The following is a 25,371-nucleotide window of genomic DNA, read 5'->3' as shown; positions in this document are numbered from 1 at the left end:
ACGGCGACTTGCAGCAGAATGGTACATCCCAGAATAGAAACCAGGCAGATCTGTCAGCTGACGGCGCTGCCGCCTGCCCCAGTCTCATTACTTTTCGCAGCCTCCTTTTTACATCACACTTTCTTTTTCCTTCTCTCCAAAGTGGATTTAAAAAAAAAAGCGAAAGGAGGAAAAGTCTGATGAGCTCTCCCTTTGCTTGGACTTAGCTCCATCCTCCCAACTTTCCTACTCTTGGTTTCCTCTGACTCCTGCTGGTGATGGGTTCAAATTTTAACGATATTGTCAAACAGGGTTATGTCAGGATAAGAAGCAGGCGACTCGGGGTAAGTTACTTGCTCCTTATTAATTGTCTTTTTTTTTTCAATATGGGGCTGATATATTCCACAATTCTGTACGTAGGATTTATAAGTAATATTGAACTTTGTCCGCTAAGGGGCTCAATATTTAGAACTGGGTCCCATTTTATAAAATACACTTATGCCAAGTGAATCCATGTGAACAAGGGGAGAACATACAAACTCTGTGCTGATGTTTCCTCCTAAGCATAGTGCCTCCTTGTACCTGTCCACTGACTAGGAATCTACTTCTTCTGGATCCACATAATGCTTAAGCTGGATATATTGTATCTAATAAACAGGTGTTTACTGCTTGACGGCTACATTGCTGCCATAGCCAGAAGGACTACGGCAATGCACATGTAGCTAGAGCAAGCAGCATTGTCTCATTCAGAAATCAATCTTCCTACTTAAAAGGATTCTGCCTCCAGCTCCTCCCGACATCACACACAATAGGGCGCTGGGTACCCGGAGCCTCGGTGTAAGGAGCTGTGAGTCTGTGTCTATCGTTGCTGCTTTTTGCCACATTGTTACTGAGGAGGGAGGGTCACACATCTGATCATCAGGGAAGGTAGAGATTTATGAATGAAAGGCAGCTGTTACGCCTGTGCTGTTCTCCCACTGATCAAGACATGCTGGGAGTTGTAGTTTTGCAACAGTCTGAGAGCCACAGGTTGGCAACCATTGCTTTACTGAATGATATGGGTGGAAAATGAATGAATTGTAGATACCGAATAGTGTATATAGCGTAATAATAGTAACAATCATCATCATCGTCCTCATCATCATGATAACACGATGAAACCTTGACATACACATTATGAAACCGCAGTGATTTATCATTCAAAAAATAATTTTTGGAAAATAATGTTTTAGATTTATTTATTAAAATAATTGTGGAGATTGTACATTTTTTTCATCTGTAATTTTACTATATGTCAGATTTTATTTGTAATATTATAGAAATTGCCTGGTATCAATATATTAAGTTACATTCTAGTATATTATGTCCCAAAATATAATAATAATACTGTTAATAATTAATATTTTAATCATAATAATAATTTGTAATGTACTAGAATGTAACTTAGTATATTGATATTATATTATATTATATAATATTACAATAATAATATCACTCATCATTAGTATTATTAGCACAGATAATGGTTTCACCAAATTTTGCTGATTCTGCAAATAAATAAGTCATGTCTATGGCCTTGTATAGGCCAGTGATAATCGACTATCCACAGGCAAAGACAGGGTTAAGGGGCTAAGTAATAGTAATTGTAGCAGAATTATTAAAGCAACTCTTAATTTTATAAAAAGAAGATGAGTTTCCCATTTGCTACAGTTTATATTGATCTCCAATGTGATATGTGAGGTTACATAGGACTGCAGGTAAACTGATCCCAAAGCAAAACAATGACAAATGTAACTTATCTTCATGTGTATGACCTGAGTGGGTCAGTCACCAATGACAAAAAATGGATGTCTCTCTTAAATCAGATATTTTGTAGCTAAAAAAAGTAGTTCCAAGACCTTACACTGTAATATTCAAGTCTTCAGGAAATAGTAATTTGAGGAATTGAGAAATCCTGATTGATTCATTACTGTAAAGCCCCATTCATATACCAAAGATTGCTGTCGGTGGAACAATCGGTCAGCATGTCTATGTCTATCGGCTCCCCCATACATAGGAAAACTCTGCTCTTTTGTTCTCTGTAGCCAAGCGGCTGGCAGATTGTCTCACAAAGAACAAAAGGATCAGCCATTGGAAATCCAACAGGCTGGGTCCTTCAGAGAACAAAAGGATCAGCCATCGGAAATCCAACAGGCTGGGTCCTTCAAAGAACAAAAGGATCGGCCATCAGAAATCCAACAGGCTGGGTCCTTCAAAGAACAAAAAGATCGTCCATCGGAAATCGAACAGGCTGGGTCCTTCAAAAAACATAAGGATCGACCATCGGAAATCCAACAGGCTGGGTCCTTCAAAGAACAAAAGGATCGGCCATCGGAAATCCATCAGGCTGGGTCCTTCAAAAAACAAAAGGATCGTCCATCGGAAATCGAACAGGCTGGGTCCTTCAAAGAACAAAAGGATCAGCCATCAGAAATCCAACAGGCTGGGTCCTTCAGAGAACGAAAGGACTGGTCATTGGAAATCCAACAGGCTGGGTCCTTCAAAGAACAAAAGGATCGTCCATCGGAAATCCAACAGGCTGGGTCCTTCAGAGAACAAAAGGACCGGTCATCGGAAATCCAACAGGCTGGGTCCTTCAAAGAACAAAAGGATCAGCCATCGGAAATCCAACAGGCTGGGTCCTTCAAAGAACAAAAAGATCGTCCATCGGAAATCCAACAGGCTGGGTCCTTCAGAGAACAAAAGGACCGGTCATCGGAAATCCAACAGGCTGGGTCCTTCAAAAAACATAAGGATCGACCATCGGAAATCCAACAGGCTGGGTTCTTCAAAGAACAAAAGGATCGGCCATCAGAAATCCATCAGGCTGGGTCCTTCAAAGAACAAAAGGATCATCCATCGGAAATCGAACAGGCTGGCTCCTTCAAAGAACAAAAGGATCAGCCATCAGAAATCCAACAGGCTGGGTCCTTCAAAGAACAAAAGAATCGGCCATCAGAAATCCATCAGGCTGGGTCCTTCAAAGAACAAAAAGATCGTCCATTGGAAATCGAACAGGCTGGCTCCTTCAAATAACAAAAGGACCGGTCATCGGAAATCCAACAGGCTGGGTCCTTCAAAGAACAAAAGGATCGGCCATCGGAAATCCATCAGGCTGGGTCCTTCAAAGAACAAAAAGATCGTCCATCGGAAATCGAACAGGCTGGGTCCTTCAAAAAACATAAGGATCGACCATCGGAAATCCAACAGGCTGGGTTCTTCAAAGAACAAAAGGATCGGCCATCAGAAATCCATCAGGCAGGGTCCTTCAAAGAACAAAAGGATCAGCCATCAGAAATCCAACAGGCTGGGTCCTTCAGAGAACAAAAGGATTGGCCATCGGAAATCCAACAGGCTTATTACTTCTCTCTCCCCGTCATCATCTATCGAAGGAGAGTCAGGGGGCTGCCATATAGACTGTCAGCCAATTCCACCGATATCAGTGCGTTTGGCCAATCTTAGTCTAATGTGTGTGGCCACCTTAATTTGGTCGGTGACTATCAGATAACAAATGCATTGGAGCTGAACAATTGGTTAAGAACATGATACTCTTAAAGGGGAGTTCCATTTTAAGTAGATTAGAGGGCTGAACTGGGGAAGGAGCAATTGATTAGACACCTGAAATATTTTGGTTTCCAGGGATTTGTGTCCATTTTTAAGCCCTGTGGACTCCTCATTTTGTGAATCAGCAGCACCATTGTTATCCTACAGTCCATCCGAAGTCCAAGATGTGGAATTCTCCATTAAATGAAAAAATAAATATAATTATAAGGAAAAAAAATAATTGTAATCATTATTCTTCTCTGGTTTCTCTATAATATCGCTACTATCATGTGATGCTCCTGTGTCCATTCTCCACCTCCAAGAATCATTATTGTTCCATGGGAAACCTAAAACTTTGCCACATAACATTCCCATGTAACAATGTAACCCCCCTTCCCGTTAACTCCTTTAGTCTCAGAATTAATAGAAACCAGCACAAAGAAAAGAAGCCTGCGGGCTGAATAAATATTTCACATGGTAGACATGAAAGCGTTATGTTCCTGAGGCTGCCTCCTGTGCTGGGAATCTGCTGAGGTTACGGTGTGAAGGCAGAAAAATCCTGGAGAACACAAGAAACATTGAGGAAATATCTGCCCGAAATTCTCTAAGACCAGAGATATTTATATGCTGACCATTGGAAGATAAGATTCTGACTATTTTAGACTAATGTTGGCTGAACCTGCCAATATCGACGAGGGTGAACAACGATTTAATGTGTTTGGGGGCATCGGCCAACTGATCGTTGGGAGAGATGTCAATCGCACATGTCCGGACTGCTGATCGCATTGTTCTCTCTTAGATAATCCTCCGGCCGACATGTCAGTCGGCGGCTTTTTCATAAAGAACACAAGCGCTCGGCCAGTGGAGCGCTCATGTGTATGGTGGAGACCGCTAAGATGGCTGTTGGATGATCAATTGGCCAAAGCACTGTTGAGCCGAGAGCCCTCTAATGTGTACGGCGGCCTAAGATTTGCTGTTCATCCTACGTGTGTGACCACCACAAATCGGATTGACTAATGATCAAATGAAGCTGGATCTGCCGGTGGTGGGCAGATCAATATCTCAGGTGTATGGACATCTTCAGGTCAGTGATTGTTGACAATCAGCATTCATAGACAGCAAAGACAGAGGCAAAATGGCATTGTTTCTGAATAATAATTGTTCCAGAGCTGATCTTCTCCTTTGGCTCAATTTCTGGTGATATTTGTGTTGTTACATAGGACTGCAGGTAAACTCATCACACCTCTGAGATATCACAAATTGAAAAGCAATGTAGTCACCAAAGTATCTAATATTAAATTCAGCTCTGCTACATCTGTGTGAGAAGGCAGAGTAGATTGCACATCAGAAGATCAGCACAATATTCTCTTAAGTGGTCACTGTTATTTAAACAAACTGTGTGTAAATGAATAGTATAAACGATTGTGAGAAGTTTTGTAATACATCTTATCAGAAAATTCTGATTCTTTCTCCGCTTATGAGCCATATTTCTACTCCCTCGTCTCCTAATCTCATCATTCACTCTAAAAAAAAACCTGTTAAAAATCTGTGATGCTCAAGCCAAGAAACACTGCCTACTCACTGAAGGATCAGGTGCTGGACTCACAGCTACACTGCTCAGTACTACTGTATAATATCCTACATACTACTGCTGCATCTGAATGTGAAACAGGTGAGCATGAGCCTCTCATGTCTGTGTGAGCTGAGTGTGCGAGACATTATAGCAGCTAATTTTCACCCACCAGCTCAGTGACAACTGAAAATTGATGGTCATGGCTATGTACGGTAACTCTCAGGTTGTAACCTCCCACAAAATCAGCACATTCTTCTCCTGAAATACAATGTGCTGCTGGGGGACCACACTACTTCCCCCATGTAACATTTCAGAAGATCATCACATTTCCCTCCTAAAATACTATGTGTTGCTGATGTACTCTTGTACTAATTCTTAGCCCAGCATCACACTTCCACATTTCATGAATGGTATATGGACCTCAATTTCTGGACTGACTGTAGGTCTCCTTACCCTCCCCCATCCAATATGGTCAGTATACTCCTATTCTGAAATACTCTGTGCTGCTGGGAAAATCTAACTCAACCCTCTTGTCCACCCGTCAGGTGCTGGTTTCCCACTTTCCATCTTCACATAAGTATATAGACACTCCGCCTAAATAAGTTCACTGATTTTATGGAATGAAACTCCCATTGTTTCTGTGATTCTTATTTTTGGTGACCGCCATTCCCTAACACAACAGTGAGCTGAGCAATATGAGATCAGTTTGGATTACACAACATGGAGATTCCTGGTCTCCTCTGGGCCTAGAGCCAAAGTCTTCACGTAGTGGACATTCCTCACCCCGAGTCCGAGGGTTTCACAAGGACAGATGAAAAAGGAACACCGACCCCCTGAGTCTCGAGACATCTATAAAATCCTCCGTCTGCTGGATTCCCCTCCCCCGCCCGCGACATGGTTATTTCTAGGACACAGTAGATTTATATAAAGTGCATTGATTAAAATAAATCCATCTGGCACATCTCTGCTGAATATGATCCGGGCCTGGGGACTGGGCTCTCCCACCACACATAGAAAATGTCATTCCTAAGACGGCGAGACTACAACAGTCCAAAACCGGCTGCATTAGTGGAATGCCGGACTATTGGACTCTCTGGATTATTGAGTGTGTAGAATCAGGACTTCTAATAATGCATAAAATGAATAGCCCTTAATAGAAAAATTCCATGTATTATTGTGTAATAAAAAGCGCTACAACCTCCTTATAGTCTTTCAGCCCACTTCATTAAGTTGCGCACTCCAGTCTTAATGAGGGGCGTTTTGGGGTAGGACGCTCCGTATTCAAGAGGCGCACTCCACTTAATAAACTTGGAGGGTCTCCTCAGTAGGGTGCATCTCCCTGCACCTCGTCAGAAATGCTACTACAGACAGGGACTAGAGCTACATTGATGGCGTGAGTTATGCTAACATAATAGGTTAACTTATCATGAATTGGCAGCATTAACACCACCATACTCCATCCCACCCATCCTCCACCCACTGACTGGCGTAAAAAGGCCAAAAGTCTCCCAAATTTTTGTGAACTTAACATCGCACAATTGTTTTTTCACTTTTAAAATATTTTATTCCAGTCTTCTGGTGTAAAAACTTTCATTTATCGGATTTTTTGTGTTTATTATTAGTGATGAGCGAATGTACTCGTTACTCGAGATTTCATGAGCACGCTCGGGGGTCCTCCAAGTATTTTTTTAGCGCTCGGAAATTTCATTTTTATTGCCGCAGCTGAATGATTTACATCTGTTAGCCAGCATAAGTACATGTGGGGGTTGCCTGTCCGAGCGCTAAAAAATACTCGGAAGGTCACCCGAGCGTGCTCGAGAAATCTCGAGTAACGAGTACATTCGCTTATCATTATTTATTATGCGTTTTCTCATTGCCATGGGCTTTGTGCCTGCCATTGATGAGCAGTGGCTTGTTCTAATGTGAGGGCACTTTGGCTTGTTCGGATATGTAAGCTTTGTTGCTGCCATTTATGAGCACTATGTTTTTTTCTAATATGGGGGCACTTTGGCTTGTTCGGATATGTGGGCTCCGTGCCTGCCATTGATGAGCTCTGTGGTTTGTTTTAATATGGGGGCACTTTGGCTTGTTCGGATATGTGGGATCTGTTGCTGCCATCGATGAGCATTGTGGTTTGTTTTAATATGGGGGCACTTTGGCTTGTTCGGATATGTAGGCTCTGTGCCTGCCATCGATGATCACTGTGGCTTGTTCTAACATAGGGGCACTTTAGCTTGTTCGGATATGTGGGCTCTGTTGCTGCCATTGATGAGCTCTGTGGTTATTTCTAATATGGGGGCACTTTGGCTTGTTTAGAAATGTGGGCTCTGTGTCTGCCATTGATGAGCACTGTAGCTTGTTCTAATATATGAGGGCACTTTAGCTTGTTCGGATATGTGGGCTCTGTTGCTGCCATTGATGAGCTCTGTGGTTTGTTCTAATATGGGGGCACTTTGGCTTGTTTGGATATGTGGGCTCTGTGCCTGCCATTGATGAGCTCTGTGGTTATTTCTAATATGGGGGCACTTTGGCTTGTTCGGATATGTGGGCTCTGTTCCTGCCATTGATGAGCACTGTGACTTCTTCTACTATGGGGGCACTTTGGCTTGTTTGGATATGTGGGCTCTGTGCCTGCCATCGATGAGCACTGTGGCTTGTTCTAATATGGGGGCACTTTGGCTTGTTCGGATATGTGGGCTCTGTTGCTGCCATTGATGAGCACTGTGGCTTGTTCTAATATAGGGGCACTTTGGCTTGTTCGGATATGTGGGCTCTGTGCCTGCCATCGATCATCACTGTGGCTTGTTCTAATATGGGGGCACTTTGGCTTGTTCGGATATGTGGGCTCTCTGCCTGCCATCGATGATCACTGTGGCTTGTTCTAATATGGGGGCACTTTGGCTTGTTTGGATACGTGGGCTCTGTGCCTGCCATCGATCATCACTGTGGCTTGTTCTAATATGGGGGCACTTTGGCTTGTTCGGATATGTGGGCTCTCTGCCTGCCATCGATGATCACTGTGGCTTGTTCTAATATGGGGGCACTTTGGCTTGTTCGTATACGTGGGCTCTGTTCCTGCCATTGATGAGCACTGTGACTTCTTCTACTATGGGGGCACTTTGGCTTGTTCGGATATGTGGTCTCTGTGCCTGCCATTGATGAGCACTGTGGCTTGATCTAGTATGGAGGCACTTTGCCTTGTTTGGATATGTGGGCTGTGTTGCTGCCATTGATGAGCACTGTGGCTTGTTCTAATATATGGGGACACTATGGCTTGTTTGGATATGTGGGCTCTGTGCCTGCCATCGATGAGCACTGTGGCTTGTTTTAATATATGGGGACACTATGGCTTGTTCGGATATGTGGGCTCTGTGCCTGCCATCGATGAGCACTGTGGCTTGTTCTAATATGGGGGCACTTGCCACTTCCGCCTGCACACAGTACATACATGACAATGTATAGATATTCTGCTGTTTACTGCATTTTAAATCTTTCTTGTAAAGTATATCAGATAGATTCTATAATATTAGTCTTATGACATTTTATGAACCGCCCGCTGCTTCAAAAAAATCCATTCCAGACGCAGGTTCCCTGGTGGCGGCGGCTCCGCTCGCCGTGACTCATCGCTCCTTGCCTGCTAATAAAATGCTTTTTACCAGAGTCGTTAATATAGGGGGTTTTATCTTTGCTGTTTGAAAATCAATGTGGCTTCCCTCAATAAACTGTACAAAAGGCGAAATACAAAGAGCGCACTTAGAGCGCCCGTCTTCTGCTCATCTTCAGAAGCTCAGCCCGTCTTGCGCTCAATATCTTAATTTAAATCCATTTTTCTAGGGAGAGTTCAGCTCCGGAGCGGAATTCCTTCTTAGAGTTAAGTAGTGGATAAGGATTTGCTGCTAATGGCTCCTTAATGTCATTCCCTGCCATCAAGATTTATACTTTGTGTATACACAGGGTTAATGTGAAGGACATGTCACTCCTGAAAAAAATCTACAATTCATGACACAGGTAATAAAAATGATTATAAAAATACATGAAAAGAAATGATCAGACCAAAACTGTAAAAAACTCGAGCTTAGCTGCATTGTCTGTTGGAGTCAAAGGAAGTCTAAGATCCACCTGTTGTCTCATAAGAAGCTCAGACGACTGTTCTGTTCATCCCCATACCTTAAACTAACGCATTACTTTATTAGGACTCTGCTCTGACCAGTGACTCGAGCTTAGCTGCATTGTATATTGGCGTCTTGGGTAGTCTAAGATCCACCTGTTGTTTCATAAGAAGTTCAGACAACTGTTCTGTCCCTCCCTAAAATGTTGCATTTTTCCTGAGATGCAGAAATGGTGGCGAAATTTCTGAAGCCGAATACTTAACATGTATACACACCCTTATAGTCTGTGAGATGGTATGGCACAGGCACTGGCGGGCACCGACATAAGGGGCATCTGTGTAAGAACAGTATATGGGCCACTTGCAGTCTAAGGCTACTTTCACACTTGTGTCGATACGGGTCCGTCGCTATGCGTCGGGCTGACGTACCGAAGCACGTTGTGAAATTTGTGCACGACGTGGGCATCCGCTACCCATTCTGAAGTCCTGTGAGGAGGGGGCAGAGTTTTGACCGCGCATGCGGGGTAGAAAATGGCGGACGCGATGGACAAAAAAACGTTCACTTGAACGTTTTTTCAAGCTGATGGTCCGCCAAAACACGACGGATTCGTTGCACGACGGACGCGACGTGTGGCCATCCATCGCGATCCGTCGCTAATACAAGTCTATGGGCAAAAAACGCATCCTGCGGGCACATTTGCAGGATCCGTTTTTTGCCCCAAACGACGGATTGCGATGGATCAAAGAAAACGCTAGTGTGAAAGTAGCCTAAGGCCTCTTTCACACTTCCGTCTTTGTAGCCCCGTCGAGATACGTCGTCTTTTGAGAAAACAGGATCCTGCCAAAAAAATTGCAGGGTCCTGCATTTTCTCATAGACTTGTATTAGCGACGTATCATGACGGATGGCCACATCCTGCGGAATTTGACGTCTTTTGGAAAAAACGTTCAAAAGAACGTTTTTTGTCTGCAGTGGAAAAACATTCCCCGACGCCTCCTGCGGCATACGTCGTTGCACAGAATGGGAGCCTATGGGCACTGGATCCTGCGGTCACTGTGAAACGCAGGAATCCACTGACGGATGCAGTTTTTACATCTGTGCATGCCAGGAAGCAAATTCCAACCCCGGGAAAAGTCTCTCTCTCGAAATTTAAACTTGAAATTCAGCCCGGGACTCATGTGACGCATCCGTCATAACACTGGATACGTTGCACACATTTTCCTCTAATTTTGCAACGTCCGTCGATACGTCAGTTCACTGCACTCTGACGCAGGACGACCGACGGAAAGAAGCCTAATAGGTCATCATAATGCAAAATTCTACCTGGTTTGGCTGTGATAGTGACCCCCACTTAACTCTTGGGCCCCTGTATGCCTACACAGGTTGCATCAATGATATGTCCACCTCTGGGCACAGGGTCAGACTGGTCCAGCAGAGTACCATAAGGTCTTTCATTGGGCCTGGACTCTTATCTTTGATGAGGCCCAAAAGTCATTCACTAGACAACCCCATTAGGGGCCAATCTCTGGCCCCTAAGGTCCATTCATTTTTTTTAATCATATGTACAATTATAAATCAACTCTTTTTTGCCTACCCATAGTTGGCACATTGGTCAGTGCATTAGTGGGCACAATGGTACCACTAGTCCAGGGCTTTATATAGAAGTTCTGATCTAAATAGAATGCCATATGATGTGTTGTGAATTCTGCTCTTGGGCTCCCTCCGGTGGTTATAAGTGGTAGCGCTGCTGTCTGTCTTTCACAGCAGTCATCAGGTGTGTCCACTTCAGACTGGGCTATTTAGTCTGGCTTCACCCTTTAGTCAGTGCCAGTTGTCCATTGTTCCTGGAGGATTCACATCCTTTCCTGGTCTCTCCTGCTTGCTGTGAATTTCTTCAAAGATAAGTTCTGGCTTTGCTTTTTGCTGTCCACATGCTGTGGGCTTAATAGTTCAGTTCATTTTCATGTTTGTTTTGTCCAGCTTGGTCTGTGCAAGGATTTGTTCAGCCATGCTGGTATCTCTGGAGATGCAGATATACCCTCCATATCTTTAGTTAGATGTGGAGCTTTTGTATTTTTCTGTGGTGGATATTTTCTAGTATTTTAATACTGACCGCATAGTACTCTGTCCTATCCTTTCTATTTAGCTAGTATGGCCTCCTTTGCTAAATCCTGATTTCAGTCTGCGTATGTTATTTCCCTCTCCTCTCACAGTCAATATTTGTGGGGGGCTGTCTATCATTTGGGGGTTTTCTCTGAGGCAAGATAGTTTTCCCTTTTCTTATCTCTAGGGGTATTTAGATCTCCGGCTGTGACGAGGTGTCTAGGGAGTGTTAGGTACATCCCACGGCTGCTTCTAGTTGCGGTGTTAAGTTCAGGGTCTGCGGTCAGTACAGGTACCACCTTCTCCAGAGCGTTCCCCATGCTGCTCCTAGGCCACCATATCATAACAGTACAACTGGCTGACAATGAGTTAATCGCATCTCAGAAGAAGGAAAAAAAAGTGCTGAGCCATTTTTTTTTTCTGTAGTCTGTTGTGTTTTTTTTTTCCTCTTTACCTCTGGGTGGCTCAGGAGTTAGGTGCTGGCATGGATATTCAGGGATTGGTTTCTTGTGTGGATCAACTTGCTGCTAGAGTACAGGGTATTTCCGATTATATCGTTCAGACTCCGGTTTTGGAGCCTAGAATTCCAACTCCTGATTTGTTTTTTGGGGGATAGGTCCAAATTTTTGAGCTTTAAAAATAACTGTAAACTGTTTTTTGCTCTACATCCCACAGCTGCTTCTAGTTGCGGTGTTAAGTTCAGGGTCTGCGGTCAGTACAGGTACCACCTTCTCCAGAGCGTTCCCCATGCTACTCCTAGGCCCCCATATCATAACAATGATGACAGGTTCCCTTTAAATGACAGAAAAGTCAAAGAGGTTGTCCACTTCTTTTATATTGATAACCTGTCATTAGGATAGGTCATCAATGACTGATCGGTGGGGGTACGACATCCTGCACCCCTGCCGATCAGCTGTTCTAGGTTTTGGCGGTGGTCAGAACTGCTCAGTTATGGAGCTTCTCCGGCTTCTGATTGTGGCCGTGGCCGGGTACTGCATATCCACACCCTATTGATTTGAGTAGGGGCGGATGTGTAGGCCTCGGTCACTATCAGAAGCCGGAGCAGCTCCGTAACTGAGAAGTTCTGGTCAACACTGGGAACAGTTCATCAGTGGGTGCCAAGTGTCAGACATTAATGACCTATCCTAACGACAGGCCATCAATGATAAAGTAGTGGACAACGTCTTTAAGTTTTGGGGGCTTTGTTGTCCTTACATAGTTCCTTACGGGAGAAGTGAGGTGGAATAGAATGGGTCGGAGATTCGGACATGACTGCCACCTACAGGTAAACAATCTTCAAAAAGAAAAGATAATTCCCAATTTTCCTTCTCATAAGTGATAAAATCTTGAGATCTGAATCAGGAACGTTCCTTTCCTGCAGTGAAGACTCCTTGGCAGATATTTACTCTCAGGCCTGGAGATGACTCTGAGATGCAATATTAGTCCTCAGCATCTCTGATTACTTCCCCAGTCCCCCTCTCTGGTGCGCTCCATATATCATAAGTTTGTCACACTATCATGATGTACAGAACCCTACGACAACCCTTCAAGTCACTCCCCGCCGCCGACTCTCTACCGCAGTATGTATATCTTACTCAGATCTGACCGGCCACCAATTTCTGCCAACTCAGACTTGGCAGAAGATTCAGCCAAAGATTAAAAAGGAGCAAAAATAAAAAGAAATCAGAGTCAATATTTGAGTCCTGTTAACAGCACACATTTCTGGCTCAACTCCTTTCTCCCCAATTTCTGCACTTTGCAGTTATATAGGTCTGCATAGAAGCTGCATAATCAGAACGGTAAGAAATTATTAACGTTTGGAAAATTACTGTTTATTTTAGATCCATTGCAGAGTAGATAAGAAATATTAGTTGGAAAAATCTACAGAAACATTTTATGCAAAATGTAACCCGAACCGGTATCTGCAGCATTAATATAAAAACTGACGAAAACGGCCCCTGCTACATCCCGCTGCACAGTGTTAGTTAATCACTGCACTAAATATCCCTCAAAACCCTCCATCCCTGCCAGGACCCACAAGAAGAACTATTAATTATCGATGGCAGCACTCTGAATTATTAATAGATCCCCGTCCCGACGATGATTTATGACATGTTGGATCCATAGTGGCTGAGCCGATCCCTGTACATCCCATACACTCGCTGGTAATCCCACTGCAGAGCCCATAATCCCACTGCTCTCACGGTGACTCAGTAAATGCACAATATTCTACACTTGTACTGATCTTGTTTTGTCTTCTACTCTAATCTAGAGCTGAGCTCACAAATGTCATCATTTTTGTGTTAGTGATAGAAAAGTAGAATCAATGTGTAGAATAGCAGGAACGCGGGATGCAGTGACGAGCAGGAGGCAGAACAAGAGTTAACGGGTGTATTACAAGGGACACTTCACGCAGGGAGAGAAAGGGTTAAGAAGGGAGTAAAATAGGGTATTGTGTTAGGGTAAGAACAAACGGTTATGAAATAGGTAAATTTACCAGTCTGATGGTTTCCGGGCTGTGGAAGCGTGAAATCCCACGGTGGCGCCGTAAGTGACGTGTGAAGTCTCTGTCCTGTTCCTGAAGCAAGGTGATGTCTCTTGACAGAAGCGGCGAATTCTGGTTCACCGAGGAGAGGTCCTAGGTTACCGAGATGACGTACGTGATGTGAAGTAGTCTCTGACACCGCCGGAAGGTGTCTCAGTCCAGTGGCGGTGACGGGGATAGAGCTACCCGGTTCTCGATGATTCGCCTGGTCAGATTTAGGCAGCGCAATCGTGGCAGTCAGCAGAACATTGCGGGTCAAACCCTCAGTCGCTGGGGTAAGCGGGACAGGAATTTACATCCCTCACAGTCAATGTGCACAAGGGCTGAGGAACTGCAGCGGAGGCCTGGACTATCGCGTAGCCCCACAGAGAGCGAGTCAACCTTCTGCTGTGCGCTCTATCTTCCCGCCAAGTCTCTCGCTTTCCCACGCACCATCCCTTTTATTCCTGACATGCGCCCTACAGAAGAGTGCAAAAGTCTGTCTTGGTGAGAAAGCTTTTCCCCCAGCAACAATGCTGACAGCCCCGATAGTTCCGGAACCGACACGAGAGAGAGGCATCACCGGCCCATCTACCTACAAATGTACAGCTCCTGTAAAGCAATGCAGCATGTCTTGTACTCTGATATCATCAAGAGCCGCATTCCATATTCTTCTCATCACTTGTTCAATGGAAGGCAGGCAAAGAACAGCAGTGAGGTGGGAAATCTGGTGGTCTGACAGTGAATGAACAACAACAGAAGAGTGAGTGCAGCTCTGGAGTATAATACAGGATGTAACTCAGGATCAGTACAGGGTAAGTAATGTAATGTATGTACACAGCGACTCCATCAGCAGAATACTGAGTGCAGCTCTGCAGCTCTATAATACAGGATGTAACTCAGGATCAGTACAGGATTAGTAATGCAATGTATGTACACAGTGACTCCACCAGCAGAATAGTGAGTGCAGCTCTGGAGTATAATACAGGATGTAACTCAGGATCAGTACAGGATTAGTAATGTAATGTATGTACACAGTGACTGCACCAGCAGAATAGTGAGTGCAGCTCTGGACAATAACATAGGATGTAACTCAGGATCAGTACAGGGTAAGTAATGTAATGTATGTACACAGTGACTGCACCAGCAGAATAGTGAGTGCAGCTCTGGAGTATAATATAGGATATACAGTGCCTTGTGAAAGTATTCGGCTCCCTGGAACTTTTCAACCTTTTCCCACATATCATGCCTCAAACATAAGGATACCAAATGTAAATTTTTGGTGAAGAATCAACAACAAGTGGAACACAATTGTGAAGTTGAATGAAATGTATTAGTTGTTTTAAATTTTGGGGAAATTCAAAAACTAAAAAGTGGGGCATGCAATATTATTCAGCCCTTTTAACTTAATACTTTGTTGCTCCACCTTTTGCAGCGATTACAGCTGCAAGTCCCTTGGAATATGTCTCTATCAGTTTTGTACATTGAGAGAAATTCTTGCCCATTCTTCCTCGAGCTCAGTGAGGTTTGATGAAGATCGTTTGTGAACAGCAGTTTTCAGCTCTTTCCACAGATTCTCGATTGGATTGAGGTCTGGACTTTGACTTGGCCATTCTAACACCTGGATATGTTTATTTGTGAACCATTCCATTGTACATTTTGCTTTATGTTTGGGATCATTGTCTTGTTGGAAGATAAATCTCCGTCCCAGTCTAAGGTATTTTGCAGACTCCAACAGGTTTTCTTCAAGAATAGTCCTGTATTTGGCTCCATCCATCTTCCAATCAATTTTAACCATCTTCCCTGTCCCTGCTGAAGAAAAGCAGGCCCAAACCATGATGCTGCCACCATCATGTTTGACAGTGGGTATGATGTGTTCAGGGTGATGAGCTGTGTTGCCTTTACGCTAAACATATCGTTTGGCATTGTTGTGAAAAAGTTTGATTTTGGTTTCATCTGACCGGAGCACCTTCTTCCACATGTTTGGTGTGTCTCCCAGGTGGCTTGTTGCAAACTTTAAAGGACACTTTTTATGGATATCTTTGAGAAATGGCTTTCTTCTTGCCACTCTTCCATAAGGGCCAGATTTGTGCAGTGTACGACTGATTGTTGTCCTATGGACAGACTATCCCACCTCAGCTGTAGATCTCTGCAGTTCATCCAGAGTGATCATGGGCCTCTTGGCTGCATCTCTGATCAGTCTTCTCCTTGTTTGAAATGAAAGTTTAGAGGGACGGCCGGGTCTTGGTAGATTTGCAGTGGTATGATACTCCTTCCATTTCAATATGATCGCTTGCACAGTGCTCCTTGGGATCTTTAAAGTTTTGGAAATCATTTTGCATCCAAATCCGGCTTTAAACTTCTCCACAACAGTATCAAGGACCTGCCTGTTGTGTTCCTTGGTCTTCATGATGCTCTCTGTGCTTCAAACAGAACCCTGAGACTATCACAGAGCAGGTGCATTTATACGGAGACTTGATTACACACAGGTGGATTATATTTATCATCATTAGACATTTAGAACAACATTGGATCATTCAGAGATCCACAATGAACTTCTGGATTGAGTTTGCTGCACTGAAAGTAATGGGGCCGAATAATATTGCACGCCCCACTTTTCAGTTTTTGATTTTCCACAAAAATTTAAAATCACCAATAAATTTCGTTCAACTTCACAATTGTGTTCCACTTGTTGTTGATTCTTCACCATAAATTTACATTTGGTATCTTTATGTTTGAAGCATGATATGTGGGAAAAGGTTGAAAAGTTCCAGGGAGCCGAATACTTTCGCAAGGCACTGAAACTCAGGATCAGTACAGGATAAGTAATGTAATGTATGTACACAGTGACTCCACCAGCAGAATAGTGAGTACAGCTCTGGAATATAATAGACCATATCGACCAATTGTTGGGATGTCGGCCATCTATCACGCTCCACCCCCTGATGACGCTTTGCTTGAGTATCCCAGCATGCACTGGGATTCTCAATCTAAGTGTCATCAAAGAAGAAATAGTGAAAACAAATAAGACAGCTAAATAGTGTAGTTAGGGAAGAATAAGGACATTTTAAATAAAATATATTAGAAAATAGATTAGTTTAATGTGTTTCAGACTACCTCTTTAAGTCAAATATGGCTAGATTTGAAGGATTTTATATTCTTGGCTGGATCAAAACTGACTTTTTTCTTTACAAGTAACCAGGCTGGCCAAATTTGGCAGCCGTTCTTAAAGCTTCAAGAGAATAGAGACTTGGCCTTCCTATTTTTCTCTTGCGGCCGAGTAGTAAAGTGGAGGTTCTTGTTATTGCAACGCTGGAATGCCGACAAGGTATTGAGTTAGGAACAGGGAGGTGCCTGAGATTAGATGTCATCATGAAGTGACAAGAGCTTTGTTTAATCAACATCTCGGGTCCCAAATCTAAGTGGGACAGCAAATGTCTCTTTATGAGGATCAAGACCAACTTTTTTTTACAAGTTGGCACGTTCCCTTTGGAGGGGAATTCAACATTATAACGAGGTCCTGAGATTGAGGAGGTTCCAGAGACAAGTTGATTTTTTATATTGCAACACTTATTAGCATAGCTCGTCTAGTGGATGTCCACATTCAGCACACCCCATGCCACAAGAGGTTCACCTATCATTGAAGGATTGTAGGTCCAGAATAGACAGGCTTTGTTTAAAGGAGGAAGCCATCTCTTCAGCAAAATTTGTTATTGAGGTGGAGTTCTCCGACCACTGTTTAATTTTGTTTTCTCTGAATGCTACAAAACCCCCACCAGATCAGAAGAGTCATTTGAAGGTTCAGTTTTGTCTCTTTTGGAAGAATGTGTAGATGAGAGTTTTTTCAGGATTTTTTTTAGCTAGATTATGGAAAGAGCCTGCCACAAGTTTAACATGACAAAGAGTGGGCCATAAGATGGCAGCGTCTGATTTCACGTGCTACTGCACTGACTGGAATCATGTCTCCTTCATATTAAATGGTACAAGTTTCTATTGGTAGTGCAGGGGTTAAATTGTTTTGCTTGAATTATCTCAGCTGTTCTGTATTGGCCACTCCCCTCTGCTATATACACTCACATCTAGCAATCTGGATTGCCAGTGTTAAGTCATGTACTGCCTGGTGTGAAGTGGAGGCGTCGGTGGTTGGTAGAGCCATTTGGAGTATTGTTCTGTGACTGTTGCTTAGAGTGTTTGGCTGTTCAGAAATCCTGTTCCTCTCCTACTTTGTTTACATTACTTTTCTCTCCGCTGTTCTCCTCTGTTGTGTGTGAATGCATATTTGTATGATTGGTATTTTCCTTTATCCCTGTATGTCCTTCCTTGTTTGTCTAGTTTGTGTATATTCATACACTATTACTATCCACTTCTCTGGGTGAGGTAGGACAGATATAGGGCTGATTCAGTAGTTCAGTAAGGTATGTGGTCCTGGCATCTTCACCATCAGGAGTAATCCAGGGAGCAGGGACAGATATGGGACAGAAATTATGTCTATAAAGAGAGTCGTAAGAGCCAGTCAGGAAAATACCCAAATATTTAATTTTGGTGTCCTTCCAAGCAAATTTAAACTTTAGTTTCAGAGCATTCACCATTGCGCACGGTAAGTTAATTGGGAGAGCTTCAGTCTTTGTTGTATTTACCTTGTACCCTGAGAATAGTCCATATTCTGTCAAGGTAGATTGAAGATTGGAGAGGGAAATGTGTGGGTTGGTGAGGGTGAGGAGAATATCATCCGCAAATAGAGACAACTTGAACTCTCTCTCCCGTACCTTAATGCCCTGGATATCTGGATTATTCCTTATTTTGGAAGCCAAGGGCTCTATATAGAGGACAAACAGCAGGGGAGAGAGAGGACACCCTTGTCTAGATCCATTTGAGATATTGATACGAGAGGAAGATGCATGGGGGAGTTTAACCACAGCATTGGGCAAGAAATATAAAGCTTGCATAGCCTGAAGAAATGAACCCGATAGGCCATACTTGCGTAAAGTCGCAAATAAAAAAGGCCAACTCAGTCGGTCAAATGCCTTCTTAGCATCTAAACTGAGCAGAAGATCAGATTGCCCATTTCTTTCAAGGACATCAATAAGATCTATAGTACATCTAGTGTTATTGTAGCGCCCCCACTGCCGCAGGGCCGAGGGGTACCCGGTACCGGGCCTCTGAGTCTCTGCTCTGGGGTTGTCACGGTGGCTAGGCCCGGTCCGTGACCCTGCTGAGGGGCGTACAGTGATAGATATGATGGATGATGGTGGTGGTGCGGTGCAGTAAATAACGAGGACACCAGGTTGCAGTCTCTTTACCTCTTTACTGAAGATCTCTGGGTCCTCAATCCGGAATACGGTTAACCAGGCTGCGCAAGTCCGGCCGGTCCAATGGCACTTCCAGAGTTCTCTTTGCAGGTGGAAATCTGTGCCTTCCTGCTAGCGCTATGTGTTGTGGTCCTTCCCTGCTGTGCTTACGGAAAGTCCCCACAACTGTTGTGTCTGTTTCTTAAGTTCCCTCACAACTCGATTAGATGATGTTCTGCTAATCTTCCATCCCTCCCTGATGTTACGGTTAGGACGGCACCTGTATGACGGGTAGGCTCGGAGCTCTTCCGGGACCCTAGAGTCGCCCCTCTCCACAAGTTGCCCCCTATGTCTTCGTAGGTGATTTAGGTGAGACAGCCCGCCTATGACTGACTGTCCTGCCGTTGGTTTGAAGTATTGCTTGAAGCTAGATGTATGAATACTTCCTCGGCGTTCCGGCCGCCGGTTGTGCGCCTCAGTAGGATGTTGCCTCGGTCTCACAGCATGACTCCTACTGGTATTCTCCTTGTTGCTTTGTTCTCGTTTCTCACTCAGCACAATCTATCTCGCTTCTAATCCTTCCTTGGGCACCGCCGCTATGCTGAGCAGGCACGGTCCCGTGACGTTCTCTCAAGTTGCCAGACCTCTGTCAGGATCCCACCCCCGACAGGGGCCCTACCGAATCTTCCCCCACAACACCCTCTGCCACAAGGTGTTGCCTAGTTCCAACCCTGTCAGCTTTCTCTCTAACTTCCTGCCTGACCCCCAGTTTTACCAGTTTGTGAGGAGTGGCCTAATGAATAGTACCCTTAGCTCCCCCTGGAGGCCCGACTGTGAAATGTATTGGTGTATGTGATACCTGGTCAGATGAACTCCTTCAGTGCCATCAGACGTACCATAGCCCCCCTTAGCGGCGGAGCCACAGTACTGCAACGACCAGGACTCTGGGGCGCTGCATTATCACTAGCTTGCCTATTTGCCACAAAACCGACCTGATCTTTATGGATTAAATCCGGAAGAAGCAAACTCAATCTATTAGCCAAGATTTTAGTAAACATTTTAAGATCGGCATTTAGTAGGGATATAGGATGATAGCTGGCGCAATCAGCAGGGTCCTTTCCCTGTTTATGCATGAGGCCGGGATTACACATGCGAGAAATACGTCCGAGTCTCTCATGGTAATACCCAGCATTGCCGCCGTCACTCAGGAGCGGAGCGTGCGGCCGCATGTATTGCTATGCGGCCGACGCTCCGCTCCTGAGTGACGGCGGCAATGCCAGGTATTACCATGCGAGACTCGGACATATTTCTCGCATGTGTGATCCCGGCCTTACTGTGATATGTGAACTCAGCATAGAGGAGGGAATGGGAGAACCTGACATGAAGGAATTAAACTATTACATTGTTAACAGGGAACTCTTGGCAAATACCGTATATACTGGAGTATAAGTCGAGATTTTCAGCCTAAAAAATGGGCTGAAAGTGTCCCTCTCGGCTTATACTCGAGTCATGGAAGGCGGGGGGGTCGGCGGGTGAGGGGAACGATGCCTGTCAAATGCTCACCTGCTCCTGGCGCTCCTGACACGGTCTCCGCATGTCCCACGGTCTTCTGGCGCGGCAGCTTCTTCCCCTGTTCTGCGGTCACTGGTACCGCTCATTAAAGTTATGAATATGGACTCCACTCCCATAGGGGTGGAGCCACATATTCATTACTGTAATGAGTTGTGCCACGTGACCGCTCACTACAGGAAGAAGCTGCCGCTCCCGAACACCGTGGGCCATGCAGGGACCGTGTCAGGAGCGCCGGGAGCAGGTGAGTATGTCATATTCACCTTTCTGCGTTCCACCGTCGCCTCGTCTTCCGCGTCCTCTGCAGTGACTGTTCAGGCCAGAGGGCGTGATGACGTATTAGTGTGCGCCCCGCCCTCTACCTGAACAGTCAGTGCGGAGAGACGGGACGCTGAGGAGCAGCGACGAGAGGTGAGTATGTCATTTTTTTTAGTGCAGCAGCAGCATTACATGTGGCACAATGCTATATGGAGCATCTATGGGGCCATAAAGAATTGCATGGAGCATTATATGGGGCATCTATGGGGCCATAACTGCATGGAGCATTATATGGGGCATCTATGGGGCCATAAAGAACTGCATGGAGCATTATATGGGGCATTTTTGGGGCCATAAAGAACTGCATAGAGCATTATATGGGGCATCTATGGGGCCATAACTGCATGGAGCATTATATGGGGCATTACATGGGGCCATAAAGAACTGCATGGAGCATTATATGGGGCATCTATGGGGCCATAAAGAACTGCATGGAGCATTATATGGGGCATCTATGGGACCATAAAGAACTGCATGGAGCATTATATGGGGCATCTATGGGGTCATAAAGAACTGCATGGAGCATTATATGGAGCATCTATGGGGCCATAACTGCATGGAGCATTATATGGAGCATCTATGGGGACATAACTGCATGGAGCATTATATGGGGCATCTATGGGGCCATAATAAACTGCATGGAGCATTATATGGAGCATTACATGGGGCCATAAAGAACTGCATGGAGCATTATATGGAGCATCTATGGGGCCATAACGAACTGCATGGAGCATTATATGGGGCATCTATGGGGCGATAACGAACTGCATTGGGCATTATATGGGGCATCTATGGGGCAATAACGAACTGCATGGAGCATTATATGGGACATCTATGGGGCCATAAAGAACTGCATGGAGCATTATATGGGGCATCTATGGGGCCATAAAGAACTGCATGGAGCATTTTATGGGGCATCTATGGGGCCATAAAGAACTGCCTGGAGCATTATATGAAGCATCTATGGGGCCATAATGAACTGCATGGAGCATTATATGGAGCATTACATGGGGCCATAAAGAACTGCATGGAGCATTATATGGAGCATCTATGGAGACATAAAGAACTGCATGGAGCATTATATGGGGCATCTATGGGGCCATAAAGAACTGCATGGAGCATTATGTGGGGCATTTATGGGGCCATAAAGAACTGCATGGAGCATTATATGGGGCATCTTATGGGGCCATAAAGAACTGCATGGAGCATTATATGGGGCATCTATGGGGCCATAAAGAACTGCATGGAGCATTATATGGAGCATCTATGGGGCCATAAAGAACTGCATGGAGCATTATGTGGGGCATTTATGGGGCCATAAAGAACTGCATGGAGCATTATATGGGGCATCTTATGGGGCCATAAAGAACTGCATGGAGCATTATATGGGCATATTTGTATATGGAGCATCTTATGGGGCCATAATGAACTGTATGGAGCATCATATGGGGCGTATTTTGTATGGAGCATCTTATGGGGCCATAATGAACTTTATGGAGGATTATATGGGGCTCCTGATTCAATATGGATATTCAAAAACGCTTAACCTACTGATGTCTCAATTAATTTTACTTTTATTGGTATCTATTTTTATTTTTGACATTTATCGGTAGCTGCTGCATTTTCCACCCTAGACTTATACTCGAGTCAATACGTTTTCCCAGTTTTTTGTTGCAAAATTAGGGGCGTCGGCTTATACTCGGGTCGGCTTATACTCGAGTATATACGGTAAGTTGGCTTTTGAAGAGTGGCATAATTTTCTGGAAGGGGCAGTTCATCCGATCATGGTAATCACTGATCATAAAAATCTGTTATATTTAGAATCTGCTAAGCGTCTGACACCTAGACAAGCAAAATGGTTTTTATTCTTCGCCAGATTATACTTTTTTGTTATGTATAGGCCAGGGAATAAGCATGTTAAGGTGGATACCTTATCCCATTGCTTTCCTGTGGGTGGAGATAATTGTGAACAGGTTCCTATAATACAATCCTGCTGTTATAAGTTCTGACCTTGAAAAAGAGGTTGTAGTGGCTGAGCGGGACGCCGATGCTGCCTGTCCTTTAGGTAAACTGTTCGTACCTGTGAATCTCCTTCTTAATATTTTAAGTAAACATCATAATTTGGTCTTGGAAGGACCCCCTGGTAGTAAAACCACCACAGATCTCCTTAATCGGTGTTTTTGGTGGTCTGGGGTGCATCAGGTTGTTCGAGAGTATGTAGCTGCCTGTAGAGAGTGTGCGCATTTTATGTCCCTTCATACTCATCCGTCTGCGTTTCTCCAACCATTGGCGCTTCCCATTAGACCTTGGACTCAATTATCTGTAGAATTAATTGCTGATTTACCCGCATCTTCAGGTAATACAGTTATTTTGGTGGTAGTGAACAGGTTCAGCAAGATGTCTAATTTCATTGCGCTAGCCGCTTTATTCAGCGCCAAAACCTTGTTGCAAATTTTGATCAAAGAAATCATGAGATTACATGGGATTCCTACCAATATTGTTTCTGAGCAGGGGCTGCAATTAATTTCCTAATTTTGGAAAGCGTTTTGCGTTCGGCTGGGGATCCATCTGTCGTTTTTTTCAGTCTTTCATTCACAGTCAAATGGGCAAACTGAACACATTAACCAGAATCTTGAAATATACAGTATCTTAGGTGTTTTGTGTCTGAAAATCAGGAAGATTGGGTTACTTACTTACCTCTACCTGGTTTCTCGGTGAATAACCATTTTCTTGAGTCTACTGGTAAGTCCCCGTTCTTCTGAGCCTACAGGTTTCATCCTCAGTTCAACTCTTTTAATCAGAATCATTCTTCAGGAATACCTGAAGATCAGTTTTCATCATAAATTACATCTGTATGGCAAGGGGTTACTAATAGTGATGAGCGAATATACTCGTTACTCGAGAGTTCTCGAGCATGCTCGGGGGTCCTCCGAGTATATTTTAGTGCTCAGAGTTTTAGTTTTTAGCGCTGCAGCTGAATGATTTACATCTATTAGCCAGCATAAGTACATGTAGGGATACCCTAGCAACCAGGCAACCCCCACATGTACTTATGTTGGCTAATAGATGTAAATCATTCAGCTGTGGCGCTAAAAACGAAAACTCCAAGCACTAAAAAATACTCGGAGGACCCCCGAGCATGCTCGAGAAATCTTGAGTAACGAGTATATTCGCTCATCACTAGTTACTAATAATTTGAAGAAGATGGGATCCAAACATAACAGTATAGCTGATCGGAGACATTTGGTGGGTCCGGACCTGTGTGTTGGTGATTTGGTGTGGTTGTCCTCGATGAACATTAAGTTAATGGTTGCTTCTTGGAAACTGGGATCCAGGTTAATTGGAACTTATAAGATTGTGGCCGTCGTCAATCCTGTACATTCTGCCTTGCTTTGCCACTGGTCTTTTCTCAAAAAATACGTTGCGTCCTCTGAACCATCACCACCATCTTCATCTCCGGTCATTGTTGATGGGAATTTGGAGTTTCAGGTAGCTAAGATCGTAAATTCTCTCTTGGTTTGTCGGTCTCTTCCGTATCTGGAACCTTGTAAAGGTTACGGTCCTGAAGAGAGGATGTGGGTACCAGCATCTGATATCCATGCTGTCAGGTTGATCCGGTCCTTTCACGTGGCACACTCTGATAAACCCGGCCCTGAGATTCTGGCGGTTCCTCTTAGAAGGGGGGTACTGTCACTGATTTAAGGTGACAGAGAAGGGCCAGAAGACTGAAGCGTCTGATTTCACGTACTCTTCCACTAATTAGAAGCACGTCTCCTTCATATTAAATGGTGCAGGTTTCTGTTGCCAGTGCAGGGGTTAAACTGTTCAGCTTGGATGATCTCAGCTGTGCAGTATTGGCTATATCTGCTATACATACTTGCCTTTCGTAATCTGGATTATATGTTTTTCTTTTCTCTTTGATGAGGAACATGTTTATGCTTCGGGGTGGCCTGTGAGCAGGTCTTTCCTTGATTTCTCTGGCTTAGAGCATGAAGATAAGACTCTGACTACAGTCCTGCCCCAGGGAGCGGGTATATCATTAACTGAAAACTTCTAACACTGATTATACAAGAACCACAAGACGTATTTCTTCACACCAGGTATCATTTTAATCAATTTAACACTGCCAACCTGACAGTGCCTGTAGTTTACTTATAAAAATCCTGCTGACAGGTTTGTTTTAACACAGGTGTTTTCATTTGTGTGCCGATCACCTTTTGGATGCAGCTTTATATTCTGTTCTTCTGCTGAGGTTTCCTCCTGCTGACAGGTTCGCTTTAAAGAGGGAGACATCGATATAGGTGGAGTGGTGGAAAAAGGGAGTAGGT

At 44.2% G+C, this 25,371-nt stretch overlaps 1 protein-coding gene across 1 annotated transcript in view; it reads left to right on the top strand.

Annotated features, from left to right (window-relative positions):
* Window positions 1-21: 21 nt before the first annotated feature.
* The window catches only part of DOK5 (docking protein 5), a 154,072-nt gene continuing 128,722 nt past the window's right edge, over window positions 22-25,371 (top strand). Inside the window, exon 1 of the mRNA XM_077253171.1 lies at window positions 22-323. Coding sequence (XP_077109286.1) covers window positions 258-323 — 66 coding nt within the window. The 5' untranslated portion in view covers window positions 22-257. The remainder of the gene's footprint in view (window positions 324-25,371) is intronic.

Source organism: Ranitomeya variabilis, chromosome 4, assembly GCF_051348905.1.
Source record: "Ranitomeya variabilis isolate aRanVar5 chromosome 4, aRanVar5.hap1, whole genome shotgun sequence".
Lineage (NCBI taxonomy): Eukaryota > Metazoa > Chordata > Amphibia > Anura > Dendrobatidae > Ranitomeya > Ranitomeya variabilis.
The sequence above is the reverse complement of the archived record's forward strand: the minus strand, read 5'-3'. Positions and strand labels throughout refer to the sequence as shown.